Below are 26,299 nucleotides of genomic sequence, written 5' to 3'. Positions count from 1 at the left end.
AAACAAAATGAGTACAGCAGTAAGACATCAAGCTTAGGGTGCAGGCAAAAGGTGCAGCACCTGTGATCATTTAACGTCCACAGCCTTGAATGGCAAATCTCCAGAAAAAAAAAAAGGAATTAAAAAAACTTTCCCTAAAAAATGTGACATGTCTTTCAACAAAATTCACACCTTAAGAGCATATCATATTTCTGCTAATTACATGCACCGGCTTATTCACGTACATCACACAACAAGGATGGCTATCTCTTGCCTACATGAATGCTGACGGCAGAGTCACTGCCGTCTTCTTGATGTCACAAACTGCAGCTTTTGAACTATTGTGGACAAATGAAACATATAAACAGGAAAATACAATGTAAACTCCTCTTGAAAGCAATAACTCAAGAGTATAATTTCAACCACTACTTATCTAGTCGCCAACAATCGTGTAAGCCCCAAACTAGGGATAAAGGCCAAATTCATGCCGACACCAGATGAAGCGCCAAAGGCTGATGTGAAAGAGTGTGTTATTGTTATTCCTAAATTGTTTTAGTTTGATTTGTACACAACAATTTTTCAGAAATTAAAAATTAAGTTCTGGGGTGTCACGTGCCAAAACTACAATCACCGTAAAGGGGGGGGGGGGGGGGGGGGCTGCAGAATAATTTTGATCACCCGAGGTTCTTTAAAGGGACACTAAAGGAAAAAAATTATTTCTTCTGTATCAGTAGATTACCCTTCCACGATACCGAAAACACCCCTCTTACCGCGAGAAGCCACATGGTAAGCCAGAAAGAAAAAACGCAGAGTGAGTGGCGATGCCACCTTGAAGTTCCCTCACCAGCTGACCATGACTTGATGAATTTTGACAGCGTCTTCTAGGTTAAAGTTAATTCTAAAGTCTTCTAAAGTTAATTCTTTAGCGGTAAAGATTGACTACATTGTACTCTAGAGTAGCCAAAGACTGAATATGGCAAGTTTCACGAACTTTTACTGAGCCAATGTGGCCCAAATACGAAAAATTACTTTAGAAGTCGTGACGTCACACTGAAGTGCTGACGTTGGGGTTTCGGTGCAAAATTCAAAACAATTAACTTTGAGCTTCATTTTCTCTTCTAATAATTGACCTATTGCAGTGTTTTTAACGACAGCAGAGTTTTCAAAGAATACTTTATCAGTCTAAGTTGATTTATTGTTTTGCTTTAGTGTCCCTTTAATGTGCACCCAATGCACGGCACACGAGTGCTGGCCGCATTCTGCTCCCATCAGAATGCGGCCGCCCCGGCCAGTATTAAACCAGCGACCTCGAGCTCAGCAGTGCAGTGCCAAAAGCACTAAGCTACCACGGTGGGTGCCACGATAGTACATGCAGGGCTACTGTAAGAGGGCTTTACAGCGTCATAAATCAAAGGAGAGTAGCACTCACCGCCGTTGTCAGTTCTCTTGAGTGCACCGTCCCTGGATGGACACAGCTCACACCGCTGCAGATGGCATGCACCAAAAGGTGAGTACCCACTCCTAGGAATCGCAATGCCTTCACAACTGCCAATACGCATACAAAGGGACAAAAGAACACCAATATCGCACTGAAGGCACCATAACAATACACAAGCTCAATTTGAGAGCCGATGAATGCCTTAGCGACACACAAACGAAATGTCTTGTTATTGATGGGACGTTTATATCTGTATTCAAATACGAACTAAGCACACAAGCCAAAATTTATGAGAACCTAGAGATGGCTTCTGGAAAGTGCACATGCCAGCCATCTGTGGTGTTGAGTGAGATTTAATTTCCTTGATTATAGGAGTAGTTATGTGGCTGTCTATTAGTGCACAGTGTAAATAAGGATATAAAGCAATCTTAATATGACTGCAACATGCCATGCTACTATGCATTCTTGCTCCTAAATGAGAAATAAGAATGTACCAAGTAGTAATTTTTTTTTTAATTTAGAAATAGAGTGCTATGTACAAAAATAAAATAAAGGCATCTTATAATACTATACAGAAAGCACAGCACACCCTCAGCAACCATGAGGACACTTCACAATGTTATAGATACGATGATAGAGATAATGCTGAACACAGTGCAAATATATTGTGGAAAAGTCCTTCCACAGCTTGACTCCAAGTTCACTACTACATCTGAAAACTACTTTATGAAGTTATCCCTTAAGGAGTGCTAACACCAATATTTTTCAAGTTTTTTTTTTCTTCACTTGTTATCAGTAGCTATGGACCCAATTATCTAATATTAAACCAAACCTCTTCTAATCCAACATAATGGATAATTAATGATATCATTAATTCTGACTAGTGCTGCACTGACCGTGACATAGCAAGCATACATCTGCTACTTTGATGCAACCACAGCTCGTGGTCACATGAGCTCATGAACCAGTGATGCATCAGGGGCATGCTAAGTATAAAATCTGTCTGCAAACCACACACGTACTGTGCAATGTCAGTGCCATTTGAATTGTCACTGCTGTTGTCGAACAAGGCGTATATATATATATTTTTTTTTTTATTTTTTTTAGAAGCAGGAATCGTTGCTATTCCGAATGTAGCCAACCATTTTCAGTTCAGTCTGCTGCAAAAAAGTGGGCCATAAATGACGCGAGCGGCAACAACAATATAGGTGGACCCGACATGTGCACTGACCGTGCACTGAATGGCAAGCCAACATAAGAGGTTTAGAATAGTGCAGACATACAAGGTGTTAACTACAAGAGCAGTGCTTGTGATGACATCTTGCAACGATGTGCTCAACCTGAATGTGCAGAACTTCCGTACAGTAACCGACTGCATTCCACTTGATAGCTTAACTGTGTCGCCAACAACATAATTATTATGATGGTATTATCTGTATCTTTCCTTTTCAAAAAATAAATGTGTTACAAAATACAATAACAATCCTAATGCATTCCAGTTCATCAGACCACTGCTGTTTGTAGGTAAGCCTTCCAGTATTCATCTATACTAATCCTGCACTTATGTGTTCTTCATGGTTGTTTTTATGTCTAGTATTCTTTTCCAGCTCCATGACATGTTTTCTGTCGGTGGCATGGGAAAAGAGGGAATCATGGGGAGTACCACACAGCATACGAGGGGTCAGAGGCAAGCAATTGGGCAGAAAACGATTACAGCAATGTTCGTTTTTATCTCCTACGACGCCGCAATTTAAAGTATGCTACCTGCAATTCTAAGATCAAATCAAAATATGTTACAAGTTAAATATGTTACTTGGTCAGAAATCCTGGTATGTCCCTGAAGGAACTTCAAAGCATACATGTTATATCTATAATGGTTATTACCTCACAGGTGCCACTATAAATTATGATTGCAGCAAGGAGCACGTATGAATAGTTTATAGCATGTGAACCATATTCCTGGTTCCACTTGAGAGTGTTGCATATTATGGCCAACAACACTGCAAACATGCAACCCCAAAAAATGACACTTCTGTAGTCTGCGAAAGGTGCACCAAAGGAATTATGTACAGTTGTGTGCCCATTGTATTGCACCAATGACAGTAGAGATCAGTGGTGTGAAACCTACTGTACATTACCCTCAGCACAAACAGCTATTTATGCTGCAGATGAACATAGAAACATGGCACTAGCCTCTGTCTGAAAATGTCTAATTGAGCTTTCATCCATGTGGGAAAAGCATATACTCACAACACGAGCACATCTTTCCTGAGACTCGCACTTCCGGCAGAACCAAGGCCCAGTGGGCACTTGCACAATTCCATAGCAGGCTGCAGGAAAACAAGGGTTGTGTAACCAATACAAGTTAGCTACGCCACTATATAATTTGAATTTGTAACTATTTATGAGGTTTAGCATTTCTAAGCCACAGTTTGGCTGTGAATGATGCCATAGTTAGGGGGGCTTGATACTTTTGACCCTGTGGGGTTCTTTAACATGCGCTTAATTCTTAGTACATGAGAATTTCTTGCATTTCATCTGCATACATTTAATGTACTAAACAGAAAGAGGGCTAGTGACATGAATACTAGACAGTCTACATTTAAACTGTGAAGCTGCAAATGACAGTTTCCAGCATGAAAAGCACGAACCATATCATTACACAGCCTACAAGGAGTACAACAGGAATTTCATTTGAATGCTACCACAGATGCTCTGTTATGATAACGCCTATAATTCAAGTCGCAGTTGCTTTTCTTGGCCAGCTATTGCCCTAGTCGAGTTAGCATGCGCAACTTCAAATAACTGAAAACTACGAGTTCGCTTTGTGCAGATTTCTCAAGTTCTCTACTAGCTTATGCAACGGTATCAGGCGCAGGAAACGCACTGTTGCGGATCGAAATGAATGTGTATGAAAAATGTGAGCCATAAGGTCACTGGACGAGCGACCGCCGCTACGCATCGTGAAACTACTACCGAGATTCGCGACCAGCGTGGCAGATGACATTAGCTATGCCAGACAGTCATCGAGTGGAGAAATTCCGTCGCAAGTAGCGATGTTCACGAAAGTAATGCCACTTATACGATCATTTTGGCAACTAAATGGCACGTCGTTGCACACGCCTCACGGCTGCTGAACGGCTGTCTGGCCGCTGCGCGCAAAATGGCATTTCCCTGAAACAAGACACGGAGACACAGGTAAGCAGGTGAGGGCAAGCCCTGCTCATCCCGAACGGGGTAACGGAGGCAGTGGAACATGACGGCGTCAATAAGCAAGCCCGAAATGACTCCACTGGGCAATGAGCCCAGACCGACGTTTCAAAGCCCGTGATGCGAGGACGGGCCGAGTGCTTGCGCCGCAAAGCGCGCACAGCTCCGGACCGACGGTCTGCCCGCACGTATACGGATACACTGGCAGAATGAAAGTGGACTGAAGGGTTCTTTTTCTTTCCGCAATCTGAGCCCGATGGGTAGAGTTTATGCCATGTTTATGGCGGCAACTGGACGTTACGACGTCCGCGGCACGACTGCCGCCATAGTTAAGCGAGAGGAGCGCGAAAACTGCGTCCGTTCGCCGTGCAGCCTGCCTGGCCGGCCAAGCACGGGATGCCCGCTCAGCAGAAATGAGTTTCTACCTTGGTGGACGGCTACGGTGCAGCCCTGGCCGTCGCAGTACACGAGTGGATTCTCTGCCCAGCCGCGCTCGTCGGAGCAGACGCAGCAGCCGCCCACCATTTCCTTCATGGTGCCGCCGCCGCGCCGGTCGGAGCTCCCTATGATCGTTTAGGGAGGCCGATCAGTTGTCTTCTTCATCGCTGCTGATCCATTCATCGAGGAACTTTTCACGGTGGGTCCTCCGGGACCGACCGTTCACCAAAGGCATGTACCCCCCACCACCACCTCGCAACCGATGCGCTTCTGCTTATTTTGTTTTGCACACACGCTTTCATTAGGGCTGCGCAGGTGGCCAGTCGAGTCTCGCGCTCACGCTAACGGGAGCGCGTTTTTGAAGCGCCGATGGGCCGAGCCAATATTGGCCAAGCGCACAACCAGCACTGGCAAACACGATCCGCGAAAATTCGCATGCGAGTTTCTTGGCGGAAGGCCTTCTCTGGTAGGAAAATCAGCAAAAGTTTTTCCCCACTGCAAACGCAAATCCATTTGTGCGTTGGCTCACTCACTTTTTCTTTAAAACGCCAAATTTGAACGGCTCAAGCTGCTAATTACTTCATATTTTGAGTAAGTGTGTTACAGCTTTACTAGTAATATGCCCGCTCATTTTTATTTAAATTAAATTTTGGTGCGCCGTATGTTTCAGGTGCGAGAGAAACTATAGCGGCGAGTGAACCGAGAAGGATGTCACTTGATGCGCGCAAGGGAGGGGGGAGTAAGCCCGCGTCTGCTCCTCTAGCTCAACCGTGACTGCGCAGGCGCGGCGCCGCATGAGTGCAAAACGTCAGGCGAGCCGAGATGGCTGATGGTTTCATGTGTGCTGTGTTCTCGCGCGCTTAGCCTGAAAGTCACATATCTCAATTTTCGGAGACGCATTGAATCGAGAGGCAGCATGAAGCATTCATCGTGCCAACGTTGTGACAGCGAGTGTCCGCGGTCATCGAGTGATTTGCCTGTGTGCGTTTTTCCATGTTTTTCTTTTTATTTTTTATTTGTTTTGTTTATCGCGATAGCGTCAAGGGCCCCGTGTCGCAGAAAATCCGGTGTCGGCGGCGTTATCCTTTTTCTTCTTTATGGGGTTTTACGTGCCGAAACCAGTTCTGATTATGAGGCGCGCCGTAGTGGAGGAGGAGGAGGAATAAACATTTATTGCGGAACCAGCAATTTAAGATGGCCGGGCCTAAGCCTCCCATGAGGGGACGTCGAGGGCTTGCCTCGCCGCCACCTCACGGGCGTGCTGGGTCGCCCAGGTTTGGTCGTCGAGGGCGGAGCTCCGCAGAGCCTCACGCAATCTCGACGAGAGGGTCGTGGTGTTAATGTGTGTGCACAGTGGTGGGCACTCCCACAGCATATGCGGGAGCGTAGCCGGGTGAGTGCCACAGCACCGGCAGTTGGGGGTATTGTAAACTTCAGGGAATATAAGGTGGAGGCGGGCGGGTGAAGGGTACGTATTTGTTTGTAGCAGACGGCAGGGTGGTAGCCTGCGCCCGGCTGAACTTGGGGTGAGGTGGGGGAAAGGTTCGGCGACTAAGGTAAAATGCCTTAACGAGATCGTTATAAGTAGTCCGTAGTGGAGGGCTCCGGATTATATTTGACCACCTGGGGTTCTTTAAAACGTGCACTGCAACGCAAGCACACGGGCATTTTTGCATTTCGCCTCCATCGAAATGCGGCCGCCGCGGCCGGGATTCGATCCCGCGACCTCGGGCCCCGCAGCGCAACGCCTTAGCCACTGAGCCACCGCGGCGGGTTGTCCGCAAGAGAAAAGATCATCGCGAACCACGCAGGCCACGTGGTGCATAGGCATTAATGAACTAATTGAACTTCTCAAAGTAAATGAGTCAGAAAATTTGTCAAGTACGACTTACAACCTATACAGACGTGATAGCGTCGGATTGTAATTTGAATATACAAGAAAACATAATTCTGTTACGCGGAAACTCAAACACAAACCTCTTTTCCAGCTGCCGTTTGAAGTCCTGTCATAATGGGAGCGGCGCGCCCCGCTCGGTTCCTTGCAACACCATCCAGATGGCACTTGCCTCTGCGCATCCGCGGCGCCCGCCGTGCGGGGGAAAGAAAAAAAAAAAAAAAAAAAGAAAAACGAAAAGCTTGCCTTCGTGCATAAAGTCCCAGTTTGTTTCATTAGATAATTTCAAATGCTCCCTCACAATGCTTTCTCCCTAAAGTTTTCTCCCCCCACCACACCCGTTTAACCGCCGGCTTCTTGGCCGTCCCCAGTTAGTGGGTATGCGCCATGGTATAGGAAGCAAGAAAGAGTTTGCCGTCAGCATTTCCAGGTAAACATTACGGCTACATAAGCTGCACTTTTTGTTTTGAAATAAATGAGTAATAAAAATTAAAGGAAAATAAGTGAATAATTTAAGATGGGAAACGAAACGATAATAAAAGAATTAAGTAGTCTATAATAAGTTAGTCAGCCTTGCCAAGATAGGATTAGTAATATGAATTTAATAATAAATTAAATACAGTAAAGGATAGACGTAAATTTTGAATAATCATATTATAATAATATAATTGTGATTTTGTGACATTACTTTCTGAATATGTTAAATCTATAATTTATTGAAGGATAAATAAATCAATCGTGGAAAAATGGGAAAAATTAATGAGGCAATCTTTTTGTATCACAAAGGAAATTATAAATGGCTCGGCAAACATTCCCGTGGCTATATCCTAACACCGTGGCTCCAAGTGAGAGTATAATTGAACTGCTTAATGGCAGTCCTAGATTGCGAAGTGGGATTTCCAAACATCGTTGTCGATGATTAGAAAACCTCCGACACGATAATAAAAAGTGATCGATGGATTCTGGTTCATTGCAGAGGTAGCATAATGGAGATGCCGCCAGACCACATCTGTGTAAATAAAAATTTAGTTGTGGAATACGGCAACGCAGCCTTGTAAATGTTATTTCGAATTGCCGGTTAGGACACCACTGTCGGTTCCAAGAATAATTTAGATGTATAAAATCTATAGATTTTGCTAATGTGAGGTTTTTCTTGTCTTCGGTCAAAGAAAACTGCCTATATCTGGCTGCAGTGATATGCGCAGTTGCCGGCAGCACAGATATCGCCGAACCTTTTAAAGAAGCTCGTGCTAAAGAATCAGCTATTTCATTAAGTTGGATGTCTCGGTGGCCTGGTACCCATATTAAATGAACTAACCCTAAGTGGGGTGGAGCTAATGATGTGTAAAACGTATTCAAAGCTGTCGAATTTGTAGACACGTTAAGCGCGCTGCATACAGAAACGGAATCTGTAACTATAACAACTTTTGTAACATTTAGCGGTAACTTTCGCAATGCAAGAACTATTGCCAGAAGTTCGGCCTGAAAAACTGATGTGTAGTCTGGGCAGGCGAAGTGAAAAAGACCAATCGAGGGATGGGGAGTAAATTCCCACGCCTGCCTTCTCCTCACACGAGGAAGCATCAGTCGCTATTACATTAATTGGAATATGGTCCAAATAGTCTTGCAAAAGGGCATTCAAATATGTTGGTGGCAGCAGTTTTGCGTTATTGGTAAAAATGTCTGCAAATTCTATTTTAAGGGGCAATGTGGACCTATCAAACGGAATGACTTCCCTAATGTGAACATTTAAGGTGCTAATTTATCTTAAATTTCGATCATAATACCACCCGGTTCGTGGCTTATCCCCCACAGTGGGTTGTGCCATTGATTGAGGCATCATCATCTTCATCATCAGCTGCACTTGTCGGAAAGCATGTGACGCGATCAGGGATCTTTGAATGCTATTCCGTTCCACTCTTAAAGGCGAAGCTGAAGCGTCCTCCAAGTTTTATCTTATTAGTAAGCGAAATTGTACTGCAATTTATACGGCCGATAAAACTAGGATGACCCTTAATCACTTCGTGCAGTTGTCTAATACTTTGCTATTGCTATTCAATGTGCGACTTATCTTGCATCTCCATCGAACCTGCAACCTTGCGTTTAGCAGCAGAACGCCATTGTCATATGTTTATTAAACAACACAGGTTTGATCATTACTTTCCAGTGCATATGCCGAATCTAAAGGAACAAAACATTTCAATTTTTTTAAAATTGTGTCTGCACTTTCATTCATTGCTTTAAATACATCAAATACATGAACATGTAATGCCAGTTAAAACGGCATGCAACAGCTAAGATATGAATTTGCACCATTTTGCAATTGTCTTGTCTCACACACAATAATTACATAATTCCCATTTTCCACCAATCTTTTTTTTTTTTTCCCCATATGGTTGAAATGTTGCTTTCTCCTGCACAACTTGAAACCTGTTTGGCAAACCATCAAGTAGCTTCATAACTGGTTCGAACTATGCATATTGTTGTATGCAGCTGGCAGTTTCCAGACACCTAAAAAAGCTAGCGCAGTCCAAGTTGAAATGCTCAAGAGTAGAAAAATTACTGCATTCATGGCTGTGACGGCACGAAAGAACACAATGAGTGCAGAACACAGAATGAGCCCTTACATAAAAAGCCCGACATGCACTAGCCATTTTGTTGAAGTGGTGCATTGTATATGCCATGACGGTTCATCATCTGCAAATGCTCAAGCCTGGCCGAGTTTCTACGAGTACGCGTGCAACCAAAATGGTTGGCGACAAGACCTTGACAAGGTTATGAATATGCGCTTGTACCTACGAGGCATAGCTTTGTGTCACATGCCATAAAGCTCTTAGCCATTGCATATCCTGAACTGCGTTCCATATTTGGTGTGAACAATGAAGTATTTAACGTTAAGACTTACTCAACTATATAAGCACTAAGCGGTCTTGCATGATACCTCAAGGGCACTCTGCATGCTCAAATGCGAACATCATCCTCATCAGAGGAATCGCACCAATTTTTCCTCCTCCTTATTCTTGCACACTCCCTCTTTCCTTGGCTTCATATGGCCTAGGAATGCCAATCACATTTTCAAATAGCACTAAAACAGATTACGCTGCTGTTATTGAATGAGACACAGGACCGAATACACATCTATGTCAACACCTCTAATGGATGCACACACTTTATCAACACCCACCACGTGTCTGCTTCCTTTCTTGGCAACAGCTTCAGAGCACAAAAAAACAATCATGCACGCACATACAGACACTTAAGAAATGTTTCCTTGCACTCTGAAGTTGTTGAGAAGATAGATTACCAACTAGCTTAGCTACAAGTTTTTCTAGGTTACACTTCCTCTCTTTTCAGAGGAACTGGGAGTAGCCCTTGCATCATCAGTCACCTGGGCCTGGGGAGGTATGCAAGGAACATGTCCCAAGTGCCCAGTTCCTATGCTCGGCACATGCTTTGGCTTTGGCCAGACATGCCATCAGGCTCAAGATGCCAAGGCCATATTGAAGTTGAATACACAAGCACGTGCAAAATTAACAGAAAGTAACAAATGCCCCCGCCGCAAGTTTTTCAAACCACAATTGGGCATCATGTGATGAAATGGTTGCTGTTAATTCTTGTTCAAGGTGCAGTCACACACCTGAAGAACAAGTATAAACAATGTTTGTTAGGTTATGTAAAAATTTAGGTCAGAAGTGGAGGCATAGCTTATTACTTTTGCACATGAAGGTTTCGAAGAACTACAACTGTTTGGTGAAAACAAAGTTCTCAGAAACAATGCACTGAGCAGAAACCGTAACAGAGCTGCATGTTTTTCTTCCGCGGCTTTTCTTTTAACCACATATATGCCTTGTCGCTAAGTCACTCAAAAATTCCTACACAGCCTGCGAATGCAAATTCCTGCACGGGGGACAGTGCCTTTGCTCTCATGTATCGCAACACAAATGAAAGCTGAAGACCACTAGAGGTCAAAATTTTGAGGTCGCAGTCAAAAGTCATGACAAGCAAAGATGTGTTGCGAATACGTTTATTCATTTAGCAATATACAGGTATGATACAAGAGCGAAAAAAGAAAATTAGTTGTAGTGAGCAAAACAATGTGTACAGGAAGGAACAGTTACAGCAAACACTATCTGATGGAAGAATGCACACTGTACCTTGACACTTCGCTGTTTCTCCAAGAAAACTCGTCAGTAACAGAACACACAAGTAACAAGAAATGCGTGTAAAACATCCGGAGAGCTTATGTATATTATATATACGACGCATTTTGTAGATATATATATATATCTCAATATGTATATATATATATTATAGACAAGTAATACTACTGTATATTTAAGAAAATAAAATTCTTCTGTTAATAAACCCATAGATATGTAAAAACTTCAGCGCACGGATAAAACAATGTGGACTGGTCACATGCATGTCAAAAATACCTCATGCTCAAGTGCTCACTTTCATAACTCATGCCTGCACATTCACATATGCACAAACTTCTTCACAAACAACATGATGCAGCGCTGTCGGGGGCCCCCAAGAGCACTCCGAACTTACTCTGCAGTCAAGTACGGAGCAGCGGAAAAAATGCCCAGCACGACAAAGGGCCTGCAACGGCGACTAAATGCTTCTTCTCCAAGGAGTACCGTAAAGTCCTGCTTTTTCGCTCCCTGAGTAGCCAATCTTGCTAAAAAACAAAAGCCAACATCATTGCACCTAGAATAACAAAAAAAGAGAGCGAGAACACCCTCTCACCTTTCTCTGGCACACCACAATCCAACTACACTGCGTCGTCACGGGCTCTACATAAAACCAGACTGGGCCTTCAAACAGCACCTTTTGTTTTGTTTTTTTGATTACCACAGCAAGACGCAGCGCTGCATTTTTGCTGCCAACACGTCTGCGCCGATCACTGGCAGTACCGCTCTATCTTGCAATGCTATGTGCACAGTTTCGTCAACAGAACCCAGATGCACTGGTCAGTTGCTTGGGAGGGGGTTAACAAAACAAGGCCACAATGCCACACATTTTGAATGACATGCAAGAGAGAAAAGAAAAACTTCAGGGCGTAATGGCAGATTTACTAACAACTTTACACAATTAACGTGCCTGAGTGTGCAGTGCTTGGATGCAAAACGTGGTATTGATGTGGCTATGGCCAACCTGGCGCAGAGTCAATGCCGAGCGACCCATCATCCAGGAAAAGCAAGGGATACACAGGAGGCCATGCAAATGGCTATGAGCAAAGTAAGGTCTCAAAAACCTTGTCAGTAAGCCCATTTTTTCTTGCCACAATAAAATGCTAACTGCCACACACAGCACCATCATAGTGCATTGCATAAACCGAAGCAAAGCAAAAAGCTTAACATGGCAAATACTTTGAACAAAGGCAGAAGTCAGTCACATAAATAATGCCAAAATATTATAAAATCCCAAAGTTACAAAAATTTGTAGCCCGCGAATGGAGTGCAAATAGGTAGCTGCTGGCTTATGCCTGCTTACTGCATAGCAAACTAGTACACCGTAAGGCTTGTGCTGGGAAATGCAAGTGGCTGTGTAAAAAAGGCAACAGCTCTAAAACAAGATCAACAAAGCAAGTAAGTACACCCCAAAAGGAAGTTTTATACATCTGTAAAAATAAGGCATACAAGAACGGCGTGCACGCACACACACACATACACACGCACACACACAGATACATCCGGTTTTGAAAAAAACAAGAGTAATGCATTACTTCGTGTCAAGACCCAATGCGGCACTGGGACTGCTGAAACACTCGACATTCATTCGTGGGAGAATAATGCGGCACACATACTGTGCAATGACACGCTAGGATTCCACAATGAGTTTTGAACAATTGCACCCAAAAGCATCAGCGACAGTATAACACAGTTGACCGGCTTTGTCAAATGCCAGAAGACATTCTTAGTGATTTGATCCAGGAACTGTGACATTACAACAATCTCCAAAAGGGTCCAAATGTTGAACCTCGTACTTTGCAAAAAAAGGGGGGAAAAAGTGTATAAAGTGTACATATCTGGTGGCCGGCTCAGTATTGTAAGGTGCCAACCGAGGAACCAAAGAGAAAAAGGAAATGAGTAGGTGATCCAAAAGGCTCGAGTATTGTGAAGAAACAAGAAAAAAAAAAGGCGAAAAAAAAAACACAAAAAAACAAGCAAACGTGTTCGAGAGATCCGGCACTGGCTGAGCACATCTGGTCCATTGCAAGGAACGGGAAGACTTAACTACAGGACGCAGTTGTGTGACCAGACAAAACGCAGTGCGCATTAGCAAATGTCTCGCACGGATGACCCCACCAATAAAAGTGGCAATATGAACATGCACTGAAATACTTAAAAAAAAAGGAAGAAAGAAAGTAATAAACAGGAAAAGTGGACTTGTCAGCACTGCTGCCAATGTAAACAGGTACTTCCCCTCCCCCCACTCAGCCTCGAAGTTACCCCCAAGTGTTAAGCCCGGCTGAACACCATTGTCCGTTCAACATCCCCAACATGTCAACTTTGTAAAACCACAGAAGCAACAGAGATCACAAGTTCTGCCAGGTTCAGAAAGCCACACTTGAAACATGCACATTGCTGCAGTGTGCACAGTATGCGCACGTTTGTACACGCACGCACACGGGAGCACTCACCTGGAAATAAGATAGCCCTTCATCATGCAAGACATCACAGACATCCAGACACACACGCACACACATTTAAAAGCCCACACGATACCAAGCAGCCAACAGACAGAGAAAGAGAGAGGTCATGACATTGAGTGCCAAGAAAGGCAGACAACATTGCACGATGCCCCACCAACCCACAGCACCCCCCTACCCACCCATTTTTTTTCCACAGAAATAGTGCCCAGGACAGAAGAGCCACATTGGACCACAAGCAGGCTTCAGAGATTGCCTCACAACAAGAGTGCAGGGAAACAAGTGCATCATCTACGGCTTCTAGACCCTGAGCGCGAAGCTCGAATAGGCACGCGCGCAACACTTCTCGGAAGCGAGACGGGCGGCGGCACGCCGACAGACGAGGAAAGACACCGTGCCTACGATGAGTTCATGCACAGAGTCCAGTCGGGGTCGATCGGCGAAAAGCTCCACACACAGTTTGGCCCACGTTTACAGATTGCTTCTGCAGCTGGCATCAAAGGTAAGCTTTCCTTCGGTGCACTGCAAGAATGGATCATCAGTGCAGTAGCTGTGCCCTGAATGGAGATAGGGAAAAACAAAAACAAAACAGACTTTTGTCAAATCTCATAGTAATGAGCTTTATGACGGCCTCAATGCACAGACACTTCTAGAAAACTTAGTTTTTACAAGAGTTAAGCTGGACGATGACTTCGTGAGCAATTCGTGTGATTGCATAATTCGACTCTCTGAATAATTCGATTAATTTCGTTGGTCCCGTCAGGGTCAAGTTAACGTAAGTCGACTGTACTAGTACAGCGTTTAAAAATTTATCTCCAATTAGTCACCAAATCATGCCTCATATGCCTTGCGAGATTAATCAACTGTTTGATCCTAAGGGCGCTTCGTTTTATTTGTCAGTTTTCTCAGTGAACTAAAAGCTCATTTGTTGTATGCCATACTGAGCACGGCAATATACATGAACAGAAAACTAAAAACAAGAAAAGTGTTATTTAGGCAGCCCCCCTTGATGGGGCCAAGCAAAACAAACCAGAAGCTGCACAAGAGGCATTACTGTTTATATCCACAATAGGTTTACACCAGCAGCTACGATACCTCAGTACAGTGGAATCTCGTTGATACTATCTTCGTGAGGACTGGGAATTAAAACATGTCATCCAAAAATTGTATTATCCAATGCAAGCACCAAAAAGTAAGCAAACAGGCTTACTTGGTGACAAGCTCGCTAGCAATGCTTGCAGTGGCATTGAGTGATACTGCTCCGCATAACACGCACATTATGCAAAGCAGCATCACTCGACATCCCACGAACTGCAGCCAACACACTTTTATTCAGACACTTTAAAATAGCAGATGATATCAAGTTTTCCTTTTAAAGTCAGTGCCGTGTGTTTCCTTGACAACCACGGAGATCACGGCACCACGAGGCCAAGAACTCCAAGATGAAGGTAGTAGTACGAGAGCGAGAAAAAACAAAGGAACATAGAAGGGCAGCGTGACACAACGAGTGATACGACTGTCAGACCCGCGCTAGTTTCCCGTGCATATGTCATTGAAGGGGCAGCTCTCATTGATCTCCTTCGCTCGCGGCTCGTTTGCCACAGCGGCACACCGCAATTTAAATCTGTCCAGGACGTTTTGTGGCATGCGTTTTCACGCTGCCGGCACGCTGCACGCATTTTTCTGCTAGTGTGGCCGGCCCTTTACATGCTGTTTGTGGGTCGTTGGAATGTAATTTAATCTAGTACACTTGAATATAAAGCTAAGTTTCAGAAATACCAGTTTGCAGTCGCATCATCCAATTTCAGGTGAAAAAACGATCATATGAACAGTATGAGAATACGTACGTTGCTCCTGTTGGCCGGGAAAAGGAAAAAATACATATTATCCCAAAAAATGTATTACGCAGAATCGTATCGAGATTGCACTGTATATCTGTATGGCAGAACTTTTACCGTTGTCATTGACCATCACGCTCTCTGCTGGCTATCTTCGCTCAACGATCCCACGAGTCGCCTTGGACGCTGGGCGTATTATGACTTAAAATATTCATATACGGTCATCTATAAGTCTGGCCATTTGCATCGGGATGCCGACTGCCTTTCCTGGTACCCCGTCGACCAACCGGAACCTGCACCAAGCAACTACAGTTCTTGTGTGCTTGCCATCTCTGAACTCAACATTGCTGCTGAACAATGCCGTGGACCTGGTTCTACACGAGATTATCGACAGTCTCTACACCCAGGCTCATGAAGCTTCTCTCAGACATTTTGTGCTACACGATGGCACTTTACATCGTTGCAGTTTGCTTCCTGATAGTCCTGACCTCTTACTTGTGATTCTGGCACACCTCCGCTCGACTGTTCTGGCCCAGCTTCATGATGCGCCAACAGCGGGTCACCTCGGCGTTTCATGCACATACGCTCGCACATGCCGTCGGTTTTACTGGCCAGGCATGTACCGCTCGTTGCGCCATAATGTTGCACCTTGTGACCTTTGTCAGCGCCAAAAAAAAGCCGCCGCTCCTGCCTGCTGGCCATCTTCAGCTTCTCGACGTTTCATATGAGCCGTTTTATCGTGTTGGCCTCGACCTACTCGGGAAACAGATAGGTCGCCGTTGCTACAGACTATGCAGCACAATTTGCGATCACCCATGCTCTTCCCACAAGCTGCGCGACTGACGTAGCAGACTTCTTACTCCATAACGTCATTCTACAGCATGGTGCACCTCGGCAACTCCTAAATGGCTGGGGCAAACAGTTTCTTTCGAAGGTGATCGAGGACATTCTACGGTCTTGCTCGATGCAACACAAACTGACCACGGCCTACCATCTACAGATGAATGGCTTGACGGAGTTACTGAACCAAACAATTACCAACATTTTGGCAATGTATGTGTCCACCGACCACCAGGATTGGGACACTACATTGCCTTTTGTGACATTCGCCTATAACACGTCTAGACATGAGACCGCTGGTTATTCGCCTTTCTTTCTCTTGTTCAGTCAAAATCCTACGTTGCACATGGACACGGTGCCTTCTTCCGCGTGCCTCGGTACCGAGTATGCTCGGGAGGCTATTGCCCGTGCTGACCATGCACGTCAAGTTGCCGGCGCTCGATTCAGCAAGTCGCAGATCCACCAGCAATCTTGATACAATAGCCATCACAGGACTACCCACTTTGCCCCGGGGTCTCTTGTCCTCCTCTGATCCCCAGCGCGCCGTGTCGGGCTTTCTGAAAAGCTGCTTTTCCCGTACACTGGCCCATATCAAATGTGTCGCCAAGCGACTGATTGATTTAACATACTAAATCACTTCATTGTCTTCGTCGCCATTGGCTCAACCTTGCGCCAACATTGTGCATGTTGTCCACTTGAAGCCCTACCATATCCCAGACATTGATTAACCCTGCGTGTGCAGTGAACATTTTCCGTGCCGTCGTGCTTCGACTGCACCGAGTCGATTCTTTTGCTGCTGGAGGGTAATGTTATGAGCCATGCACCTATCTGGCGGGCAAAAAAGTAGTAGCATAGCAGACGAGAAAGAGGACGAGCTGTATTCTGGGCTGCCATCTTTGTTGTTGTGGTGCAACTCGCTGTCACTTGTAAATATTGTGTATAAACCCTTTTTTGACATCTCCCCGTAACAATATATTACCTTGCTGTATTATATAACATTGTAAGCCTGCAGTAACCTCCAAACCGTGTGATCTGTGAATCTTCTGACACCACTGAATCTGTGCAACAATCTGAACCTCATATGGTTGATTTTCTATATACACAATGCCTACAACACATCTAAGAGTCAGGCAAGCGTCAAGAGCTATGCTTGTTGTAGAGAAGTCGTGGCCCTCACACTGGCTAAACATTCCTCTTTTCTTCCTCTTTATCTACGCAACACTAGAGTGCCAATGGGGCTTCTCTTTCAGCACCTAATATCGCCCATAAAGTTTCCTACTAAAAAATACTAGAAGGAACTCTGGCAATAGTGTCTCTTGGAGCTCCAAGTATGGCAGTTTAGTCAGCGTGGGAATCATGGGTATAGCCCATGAATTTGCCTAAACTTTATCCTTCTGGTCTGTGGGGATGTGCAACCCTCACCTGTTCTCTGATGTTTTCACCGCAAGGCTCCAGTCTCCTATAATCCGGCTTCGCCGTGTCACTTTATTGCGGCAGTGGTCGGTGTGGTTGCGGCGTATTGCGGGAGATGGCGCGGGTGTTGAACTGCTAACACCACCTAACGTTGAGGTTACGAAGGTGTGAAAGGGAAAGGCTGTTTCTCTTTGGCGTGGGATCAGCGAGCAGCGCGGATGCTTCGCGCATGCGACGAACCGGTTCCCGGGACCGTCCTGAGAATGCATAGGAGCACGACACCGGAATGGACGAACGTGATCACTGTTCGAACGCGTCACCGTGGCCGTGCACACGAATGACTAGGCGTTGGTTACCAGCATGGGGCGAACATATTCGCTCACTATCCAGTCGCGGTGAGTCGGACCGCCCCGATTTGTCGCGCGCCCATCGGCATATTAATTCGGCTAGCATGCATTAGTGTATCAAAGGTGCAATAAATGCCCTTTGGATTGTTTGCACTGCTGTGTTGTCGTTCCTTTGTCCCAAGAGCATGTTTGGAGACCCCACATCTGCCTGCCCAACGTGTACCTCCTGAGGCATCGGACAATAGTTTTGAGACTTTTGCTCGGTTTGAGACAACCTTTGTTTGAACTGAAGTGTAGGCCTAGCGTGGATTTTGATCGCTAGCGTCGGCGGCATGCTTTCATGAGCTAGGCAACAGTTGCTGCAGCACGTTTGAACTTTTCAACATGCTAAGCCTTTCCGTAAGTGTTTTTAAGAACATTAGTCGGTACAAGTGCCACGTGGTCTGCATCCTGGGAAAGACGCTTAGCGCCCGCGGAGCATTGGCTTACCTCGTGCGTGGACCGAATTATGTAAACAACTTCATCTATCTCATTGACTTTGGAAGTCGAGGCTCTGGGAGCCGGGTGGCTGCGGGCCATGGGTGCCGCTACGGGCTGTCTGGTACTGCGGCCTGGCACCGGGCGCTCCGACATCGTTTTGGACGGTGGGCGCCATCTACTGCTGTGTGCACTGAGTGGGGTAGGACCACCTTACAGAGCTAACGTCTTGTCGCGGCTGCCTGTTCTTGCGCCTATTTTAACGCAACAGCGTTAAGGGCCCCGTGTCGCAGAAAATCCGGCGCCACCGTGGATGTTGGCATCCGTGGCAGAGAAAATCATCCCGAACCACCTTAACCACGCAGGCCCTATGTGTGGCACAAGGTTTTAGTGAAGAAAACTTTAATTTCTCACAGTGAAATCCATCAGAAAAATGGTAAAGTATGACTACCACAACCTACAGACATGGTGGCATCGGACTGTAATTTGGATGTACGAGAAAACATAATTCTGTTACGAGGAAACTCAAACACAAGCCCCTTTTAAAGCATTTCTACCATACCAACAGCGGCGCGCTCGGGTAGGCTAATAAGGAAAATCTTATCCAGATAGCGCTCGCATCCTCAGCAGGTCAAATTGGGACTTGGCCTGCCTAATGGGTTTCGGACACCCCGACACTAGAACACATCACTTACCAATGCACGCAGCGTCCGGCAGACACCGTCTCGCCGCTACTTAACGATACACTTAGCAATTGGTCGTGGGAGGCGCGACTCTCCCAACTGGACTTGGGAAGCCAATTGGCGACCCTCGACCAGGCCCGGCGCGCCGCAATAGCCAGGGGGGCCCTGGAAGAGGGGCTCCACCCACAGTGACCAAGCACGAATTTAAATAAAGTTGTTTCTCTCTCTCTCGGACACGCGCGCGTCTGGGCAATATCAAACAATTAATAAAAGAATAAAAAAGGTCCTAGGGCCTTCACATATTAATATAAGACGAATTATATTTCCACTGGAAAACATCTTCCCAGCAATGCATTTCTGTTTAAAAGTGAAGCCAACTTTAAGGGGATCAGTGTAAGCTTGGTCTTTGTAAGCTGGCTTTTCCTTGTTCTGTGTTGCAGTGAAGCCTACTCAAAGAAAAATGCGATGCGAACGGGGCCCGATAACGCTATCGCATTCCAATCTTAAAGGCGAAGCTTAAAGGGATACGGATACAAAATCTGAAAATTTAACGAAAATGCTGAAAATGAATACTCAGTGTGTGATTACACCGCAAAGAAGTAGCCACTTCGCTCATTTTTGAGCTGATGGCTTTATTTTTGGCGTTTTTGTGAGCGTGCGCCTCGCCGCCCGACCCGCGGGAGTTGGAAGGCGTGACATCACGACACCCTCGTCGGATAACCAGCCGGTCCGCCGCGGTCATTCAAAGCACGCTGACGCCGCGATCGCGAGCATGGATTCGAGTTCTGGGGCGTCTACCAGCGATGAGACGATTACCATTCCAACTTGGCAAAAAATATTACCACTTACGGTTACGAGCCTTCCGCGTCAAGCGACGAAGAGGAGCAGGCAGCCGTGGAAGTGCCGGTCAGGTTTTCGCGAACCGTAGCGCGAAGATTTTGCTCTGCACCAGACACTTAAGTATAAACCACATGCACGCGATCTTGCGCGCGACAGCGACAAGCAATGCGACGGAGATCGCTCGCGTGCGGTACGACTTTGAGCAACGTCACCCCTGTGTTGCCGGTATGAGGGCAGCAAATACGTGCCGAAACTGGCGTGACGCGTGCTTTATTATTTAAGTTGATGTGTTTTATTGTAAAGAGCAGCATAAATACTTCTAATAGTCTTGCACTAGGTTCTTATCCGTGCACGTATTAAAATTTAGTCATTTGCAGGTTCCGTGCGACAATCGGTAGTATGTGACTGATGTACATCCTGTTCCAGCTTCGCGCTATTGGCTAGTCGCTCATAGCACTTCCGGGCGACGAGGGACCAATTCTAGATTTCCAGAACCGAGCGAGCGAGCGACAAGAACCAGCGATCTGTTCGGGCGACGGCCCGTTTCGTCACTCGAAGCTGTCGCTCGTCACCGTCACGCATAAAATCGCTCTCATACGGTTTGGGTATTATGCAAGAATTATTGGTCATTTCCTGGTGTAAATTTTTGGCAGTGGCGTAATCGTGTTGCTGCCGAAGATTTACACCAGCAGCGAACTAGTATACACTTGGTTACTGCAATATTAGCTGTTTTTGTCTGTTTGAGCTCTGCACCACCACGTGACAGCACCATACAGGCCGCTCACGTTCACGGTTCCGCACGAACGCCTGAACGCCTGCGTTTACCCGATCACCGGTCAAGCTAAAGCTTTCTAATAGGCAGGTATCCAAAGTTTACGCACCTTCTCGTCTCTGGGAAACGTGTGCGACGGCGTGTCACGACCGACGATGCTGTTATAACAGCAATGTCTGGGCATTTCCTTCCGCCGCGACGATCGCGTCAATACCGAGCGACGACTGCGGGAAGCCTCATGCAAGACGTACCACCTGCGTGGAGCGCCGACGGGGATAGTGTTTCGACGGACCACGTGCGAAGATCGCCGAAAGGGGTTAAACAAACACTGCAAGGGACCAATACCCCTGGAAACACTGCGACAGCTGTGGCCGACCTTGGCCGCGGGTGGGTGTTATGATGTCAAATTTCAGCTTCTGCCGGCGGCCGCTTGGAAGCAAGGTGCAACAGAAGATCGCAAAAAAAAAAAAGCGATGTTTCTCGTTCTTTTTTTCAAAGCAGCTTGTTGTATTCGTCATTTTCAACAGTTCAACTTTTGTTCCGACGCAAAAAACCACCCACCAACTTTTGTGTCCGTATCTCTTCAAGCGTCCTCAAATTTTTTGGGTGTTGTTTTTGGATGCCGGTTGTCATCAGGGTAGCCAACGCATTAGGCCTAAGGCTTTACGAAGCCATCTGTTGCACGTTGAGAGACACAACCTGGTGGACCGTGGCATTAAGGTGCCACACTTAGCTTCCCTCATTGCAGTTCGCCTCGCACGAATGAAAAGACTCAAGAAAGAGAGCTTTGATCAAGTGAATCATCTGAATAGCCGCCCGAAATATTGCTAGCCGAATTGAACATCGTACCACATGCAAAATGCCTCTCCCTTGCACTACTTTAGTGTTTGCTGAGTGCGTTGAGAGTACGCAGCGTGAGTGGAGTCACACCTGGTTTGCTATCACCTGCACATCGTCTGCGCTGATGCCCCGGACTACGATCAAGCCACCCCAGGCGATAGAGATGCCTGTGGCCAGTTCGGCGGAGCGACTTCAGCAGGTGCCTATGTCTCGGCTCGCAACCCTCGGCGGCTGGGAAAGGAGCCAGCAGTCACCAACGGCTACTGCGGCTCTCGCCAGCAGGCCACGTCGGCGCGAGCGACGCTTGCTCGTGCCGACTACTGCGATGCCGTTTCCAGAGTCCTGGCCTGGAGTCGTGCCGTCGAGACAGCAGAGCTGGTGCTGTGACCAGCGGACGCCAGCGGTGTACCCCAGAGACAATGTCGCCTCGCATGTTATGGACAGCGCGTAGGCATTTCCTCGGCGCGGCTGCTGCTGCATGTACTACAGTGCAGTCCACTTGCGATATCAGGAAGAACGAAAAATACGATCGTTATAACCGATCATCACTATATCTGGACTACCAAAAAAAAAAAAAATCCGAATACATCTTTGCAGTCCCAAAAATAAATTTGCCACTTGCGATAAAAATATCGACATTGTAGAAAGTAGGCTGTGAAAAATAAAGCGTTTATTTATATCTCTAAATAGCGTATCAATCGTTAGGTGAGCTGAAATAGAAATCTGCACTTGCTTTCACAGAAGTTTCAGATTCACAACCACTGTGTGCAATTGCGGGAACGCTGGCAGCTATAATTTAGCATACATGAAATCAACGAGCGACTTGATCGACGACATTGCACTTTGGTTGAACATCGGCGTCGGTGTCAAAGACGGGCCATTGTCAAACTTGTCGTCACTGCCGCTGCTGTCATCGTCTCAGTATCTGACATGCGCTCCCGTGTTCCCACTCGTATTGCTCACGATAGTACATGTGCGGAGACTTATTGCTCTTATGCATCTAAAAAAATACGTTTACTACCTGGAAATTTAGAAAAAGAAACGTAATAAGAATTTTGCAGGAACCATTGACAATGATTGTCAACGTAATCGTACAGCCCAAACAAACGAACGAGTGAGAAAAAGCGAGTGAGAGATTCAGTGAGAAAGAACGAGAGAGTGAACGAGGGAGAGAGGAAGAGAGAGCAAACAAACATTTTCATTGCTGAGTACAACATCCGACCAACCACGAAAATAGTCAAAAATGCCAAACAAAGCTATTCACTTTAAGAATGCCCTAAGAACGTATGAGGCCACAAGTACGAATTAGACAAATCTGTGTGCTACCCATTATTCCCATGGAACGATCACAGCACAGAGTTTTCGTGCTATCGCCGGATGCTCGCACAATAAAAAGAAAGATATTACAAATGCAGTGCCCACCTGTGCTGGTCATTGTGTCCAGGATACGAGCTCTTGAAGCAGCACAGCCACCAGGACAGCTGCCAAGGTGAAGCCACCGACCAGGAGCCCCGCCCACTGCTGGTCTCCAAGGGTCCAAGTCGTGCTACGAGCTGCAGCTGCAGCAGACTCGCTGGCTGGCTCGGAGGCAGGCGCAGAGGGGGCACTTAGCTGGAAGGAGGTGGCAGGCCCGTACGGGCCGCACAGGAGCTCGGGGCTCTGTGGGCAGTGGCGCACGGCGGCCACCCGGGCCCAGTGGAAGGCACCCCGCGGCACAAGGTTGCTCAGGGTGCAACTGGTGTCCCGGCCACGATACACCTGTGGGACATAATCACAAAGCCACACATACTTTTGCACCTTGCAGCTTCCCAACTCCAAGTGAAACGCAGCTTTCCTTTGACGTAATAGTTCAGCGGAAGACCGCTAGGTGGAGAAAAGTAATTAAATGGAAAATGAGACACCCACCCAATCGTAGCAATTGCTACAAAGGAAACCCATGCGGGGTCTTCGAAAAAAAAAAAAAAGCCTCACAGTTGAAGAAAAATTCAAGAAAGGTCACAGTGAGGGCCTGTGTCGAGGAGAGAAGGCTAAACGCGCATCAGGTATTTAGTTGCTGGCTCGAAACAGCCAAGTGCCTTTGCGGATTTAATTAAATGCATCTTACAAGAGGTTCAAGCTTAGTCATCTTACCCCTGCACAATCAAGCTGGCTAAGGTCAAATGGATAATATTAATATGAGTGCAACAGGCAGACATCAGCCCAACAAGTAACTGAGCCTGCTTTTATCAGGTTAATGATAATGGCCCAATAGTCAGCAAGAGTAAGAATGAAGTGGGATGCTTCACACTAAAAGAGCAAAGAAAATTAACTGTCTGTGTGACATTAGTAGACAGAAAAATAACAACCGACTGCCCAGTTTGCATAACACTCATATCCAATGCAAATCACAAGCACCCCTCATTATGAACCATCCACTGTACAGTAGAGTTTGATTTATATAAGTTCACCATCAAGAAACAGACTGCTGTCAAGTTGTTATTAATAATGTCACCTAGAAGTTGCAAGGGACACGCATCCCAGAGCATTAACTGTTAATGTCAATGGCACTAATGAGTCACGCTCATAATAATGGCACATAGGCATGGCAAAAGTCAGCACTTGCCACAGAGAATTCAGAGCTGCCCGAATGCTGCAGCTGCACCACGTAGCTGATGGGGTCGTCACCCACGGGCTTTACAGGCTGCCACTCCAGCAAGCAGCTGCTCTCACCCAATGGACTGGCACGTGGTGCTGCAAGATAAGTGCACAAGCAAATTTATCCAAATGTAATCACTTGCCCAGTGTGCAAAGCAGTGAATAGTGATGAACAGTGATAGAGGCCTGCAACTGTGAATCCTTCTTTTCCTTGGTCTTATCTCAAGTTTCAAGAATGTTTAGAACAGAAGGTTCATCAAGACTGTTGTGTGGCACACAGCCCTTAAAGGGGCCCTGAACCACTTTTTATCGAAGTGGAGAAATACATTTGAAGTTAAAACAGGCTATTTCAGAAATACTTTGTCACGAAAAAGTATTTCAATGCGTTCAGCAGGAGCCGAGTTATTGACATTCAAACACAGCCTTCGCAGCTATTTCATCAATGCCTTGCACTGTGAAGGCTACGGCGGAGCGGGGCCATGCCCACAATGCTCCACCTACTGAATCGTGGCGCGCAGTACAAATTTTATTTTGGATGTTCGCGCAGACGCCACTACTTCCGATTCTGGCACCTACGACGCAATAAGCGTAAGCAAGCTGCAGTGCGCTTAGCCAGCAGACTCGTCGCGGCATTCTGAGGCGGCTACAGTATCTATGTTTCGTAGCAGACCGCAGCTACATTTAACTGTAGTGCGTATACGCAGCGTTCGCTTTGTGCATTACAGGGTTTGAGTGCGTGCTCACACTCATATGTTCCAGTCTCGCCCTGCTACATTGTGCAGATTGGCTTTGTCCCGCACCAGCTTGACCGATGGATAGCAGCCACATCCAACTTGTGCATTTTGAAGCGCTGTTAATAACTCAATACGAAGTGAAGTCTGCCATGGCATCTAGCCAGGAGCGGCCACGAGTGCGCACATGCTGGCAATCGTGCGTGTGGTCTGACCTTAAGTTTTGCGTGCTTTGACGCTAGTTCGGTGTTCAAAACTAGTCGAAATTAGCGAGACCCAATGGCTATGGCACCGATAAGCAGGGTGGCCAAGGCTTAACTCCTACGTGGGCGGCTGCGGCCGAGCATGAGTAGACGCTAGTCGACTTCTTCCGGAAGTACGTAATTACTATCAAAATTCTAAAGCAGATTTTTGCTTACTTCAGCCTGGTTATTAAGCTTTGTCATTAAATATACACAGTAACAGCAGGAAGAAGCGCATTGATCCAAACACCCTTCTTGATTGATGTCAGCTACTGGCCAATAGCAGCCACGTTTGGGAATCTCCTATATTACGAAATAAGGTATCCAGGAAAGGCTTCTGTTAAAAAGACAGCATTTGAGAGAAAGGTGACTTTGCACTATGTAGATGTCAACTATAGTCGAGTCTGCCACATTTTTTAATGACCTCAAGTCGTACATTTTTTATGTTTTTCCTCGCATTTTTTTTCTTTTTTTTCAGAACATATCAACAAGGTTAAATTATATGTGTCAAGAAATCTCAATCTGTAAAATTGGTTTGCTAAATTGTTCTGTAAATTGGTAAAATTGAGTTTTGGGAAATTGTTAGTGGTGATGTTACACACCTTTGACGGCAGGTGGCACAGCACGGCTTGTGGTGAAGGAGTAAGGCTCCGAGAAGGGCCCATCTCCAGCATCGCTTGAAGCACGGACACGGAACCGATAAGCTTGGTTTTCTTGGAGCCGCAGAGCTTTGTATGAATGGCTGGGCCCCTGGTATAGCATAGCGAAGCTGCAAAGGAAAAAACAGCACCTGCTCAGGTACAGTTTTGTTCATTCTCATTGCCTCCCCAAAAGAGACATAATATGGTAGGGTTAAAAAGAAAAATGTAAACCAAAGTACCCCGGCCCGTGCCACTAGGTATAACGGGCTTCCCCAGAAGAGACAGTCATCATCATCATCAGCCTATATTTATGTCCACTGCAGGACAAAGGCCTCTCCCTGTGATCTCCAAGTACCCCCCTGTCTTGCGCCAGCTGACTCCAGC

At 46.1% G+C, this 26,299-nt stretch overlaps 2 protein-coding genes across 11 annotated transcripts in view; both read right to left on the bottom strand.

Annotated features, from left to right (window-relative positions):
• Positions 1-5,358, bottom strand: part of LOC119442733 (protein AF-10-like) — a 48,062-nt gene extending 42,704 nt beyond the window's left edge. For 7 of the 10 annotated variants that reach the window (XM_049662348.1, XM_049662347.1, XM_049662349.1 and 4 more), the window contains exons 1-3: positions 5,053-5,357; positions 3,668-3,747; positions 1,409-1,463 (exon numbers count right to left, since the gene is read on the bottom strand). In XM_049662348.1, the coding sequence (XP_049518305.1) occupies positions 1,409-1,463; positions 3,668-3,747; positions 5,053-5,161 (244 nt within the window). In that variant the 5' untranslated portion in view covers positions 5,162-5,357. Of the gene's footprint in view, positions 1-1,408; positions 1,464-3,667; positions 3,748-5,052 lie in introns of all 10 variants that reach the window. The other 3 variants (XM_037707725.2, XM_037707726.2, XM_049662353.1) reach the window with 2 other exon arrangements.
• Positions 5,359-10,965: 5,607 nt separating this feature from the next.
• Positions 10,966-26,299, bottom strand: part of LOC119440728 (fibronectin type-III domain-containing protein 3A-like) — an 83,407-nt gene continuing 68,073 nt past the window's right edge. Inside the window, 4 exon segments of the mRNA XM_049663028.1 lie at positions 10,966-14,174; positions 23,090-23,425; positions 24,270-24,397; positions 25,877-26,043. Coding sequence (XP_049518985.1) covers positions 23,099-23,425; positions 24,270-24,397; positions 25,877-26,043 — 622 coding nt within the window. The 3' untranslated portion in view covers positions 10,966-14,174; positions 23,090-23,098.

Source organism: Dermacentor silvarum, chromosome 2, assembly GCF_013339745.2.
Source record: "Dermacentor silvarum isolate Dsil-2018 chromosome 2, BIME_Dsil_1.4, whole genome shotgun sequence".
In the NCBI taxonomy this organism is placed as follows: domain Eukaryota; kingdom Metazoa; phylum Arthropoda; class Arachnida; order Ixodida; family Ixodidae; genus Dermacentor; species Dermacentor silvarum.
The sequence above is the reverse complement of the archived record's forward strand: the minus strand, read 5'-3'. Positions and strand labels throughout refer to the sequence as shown.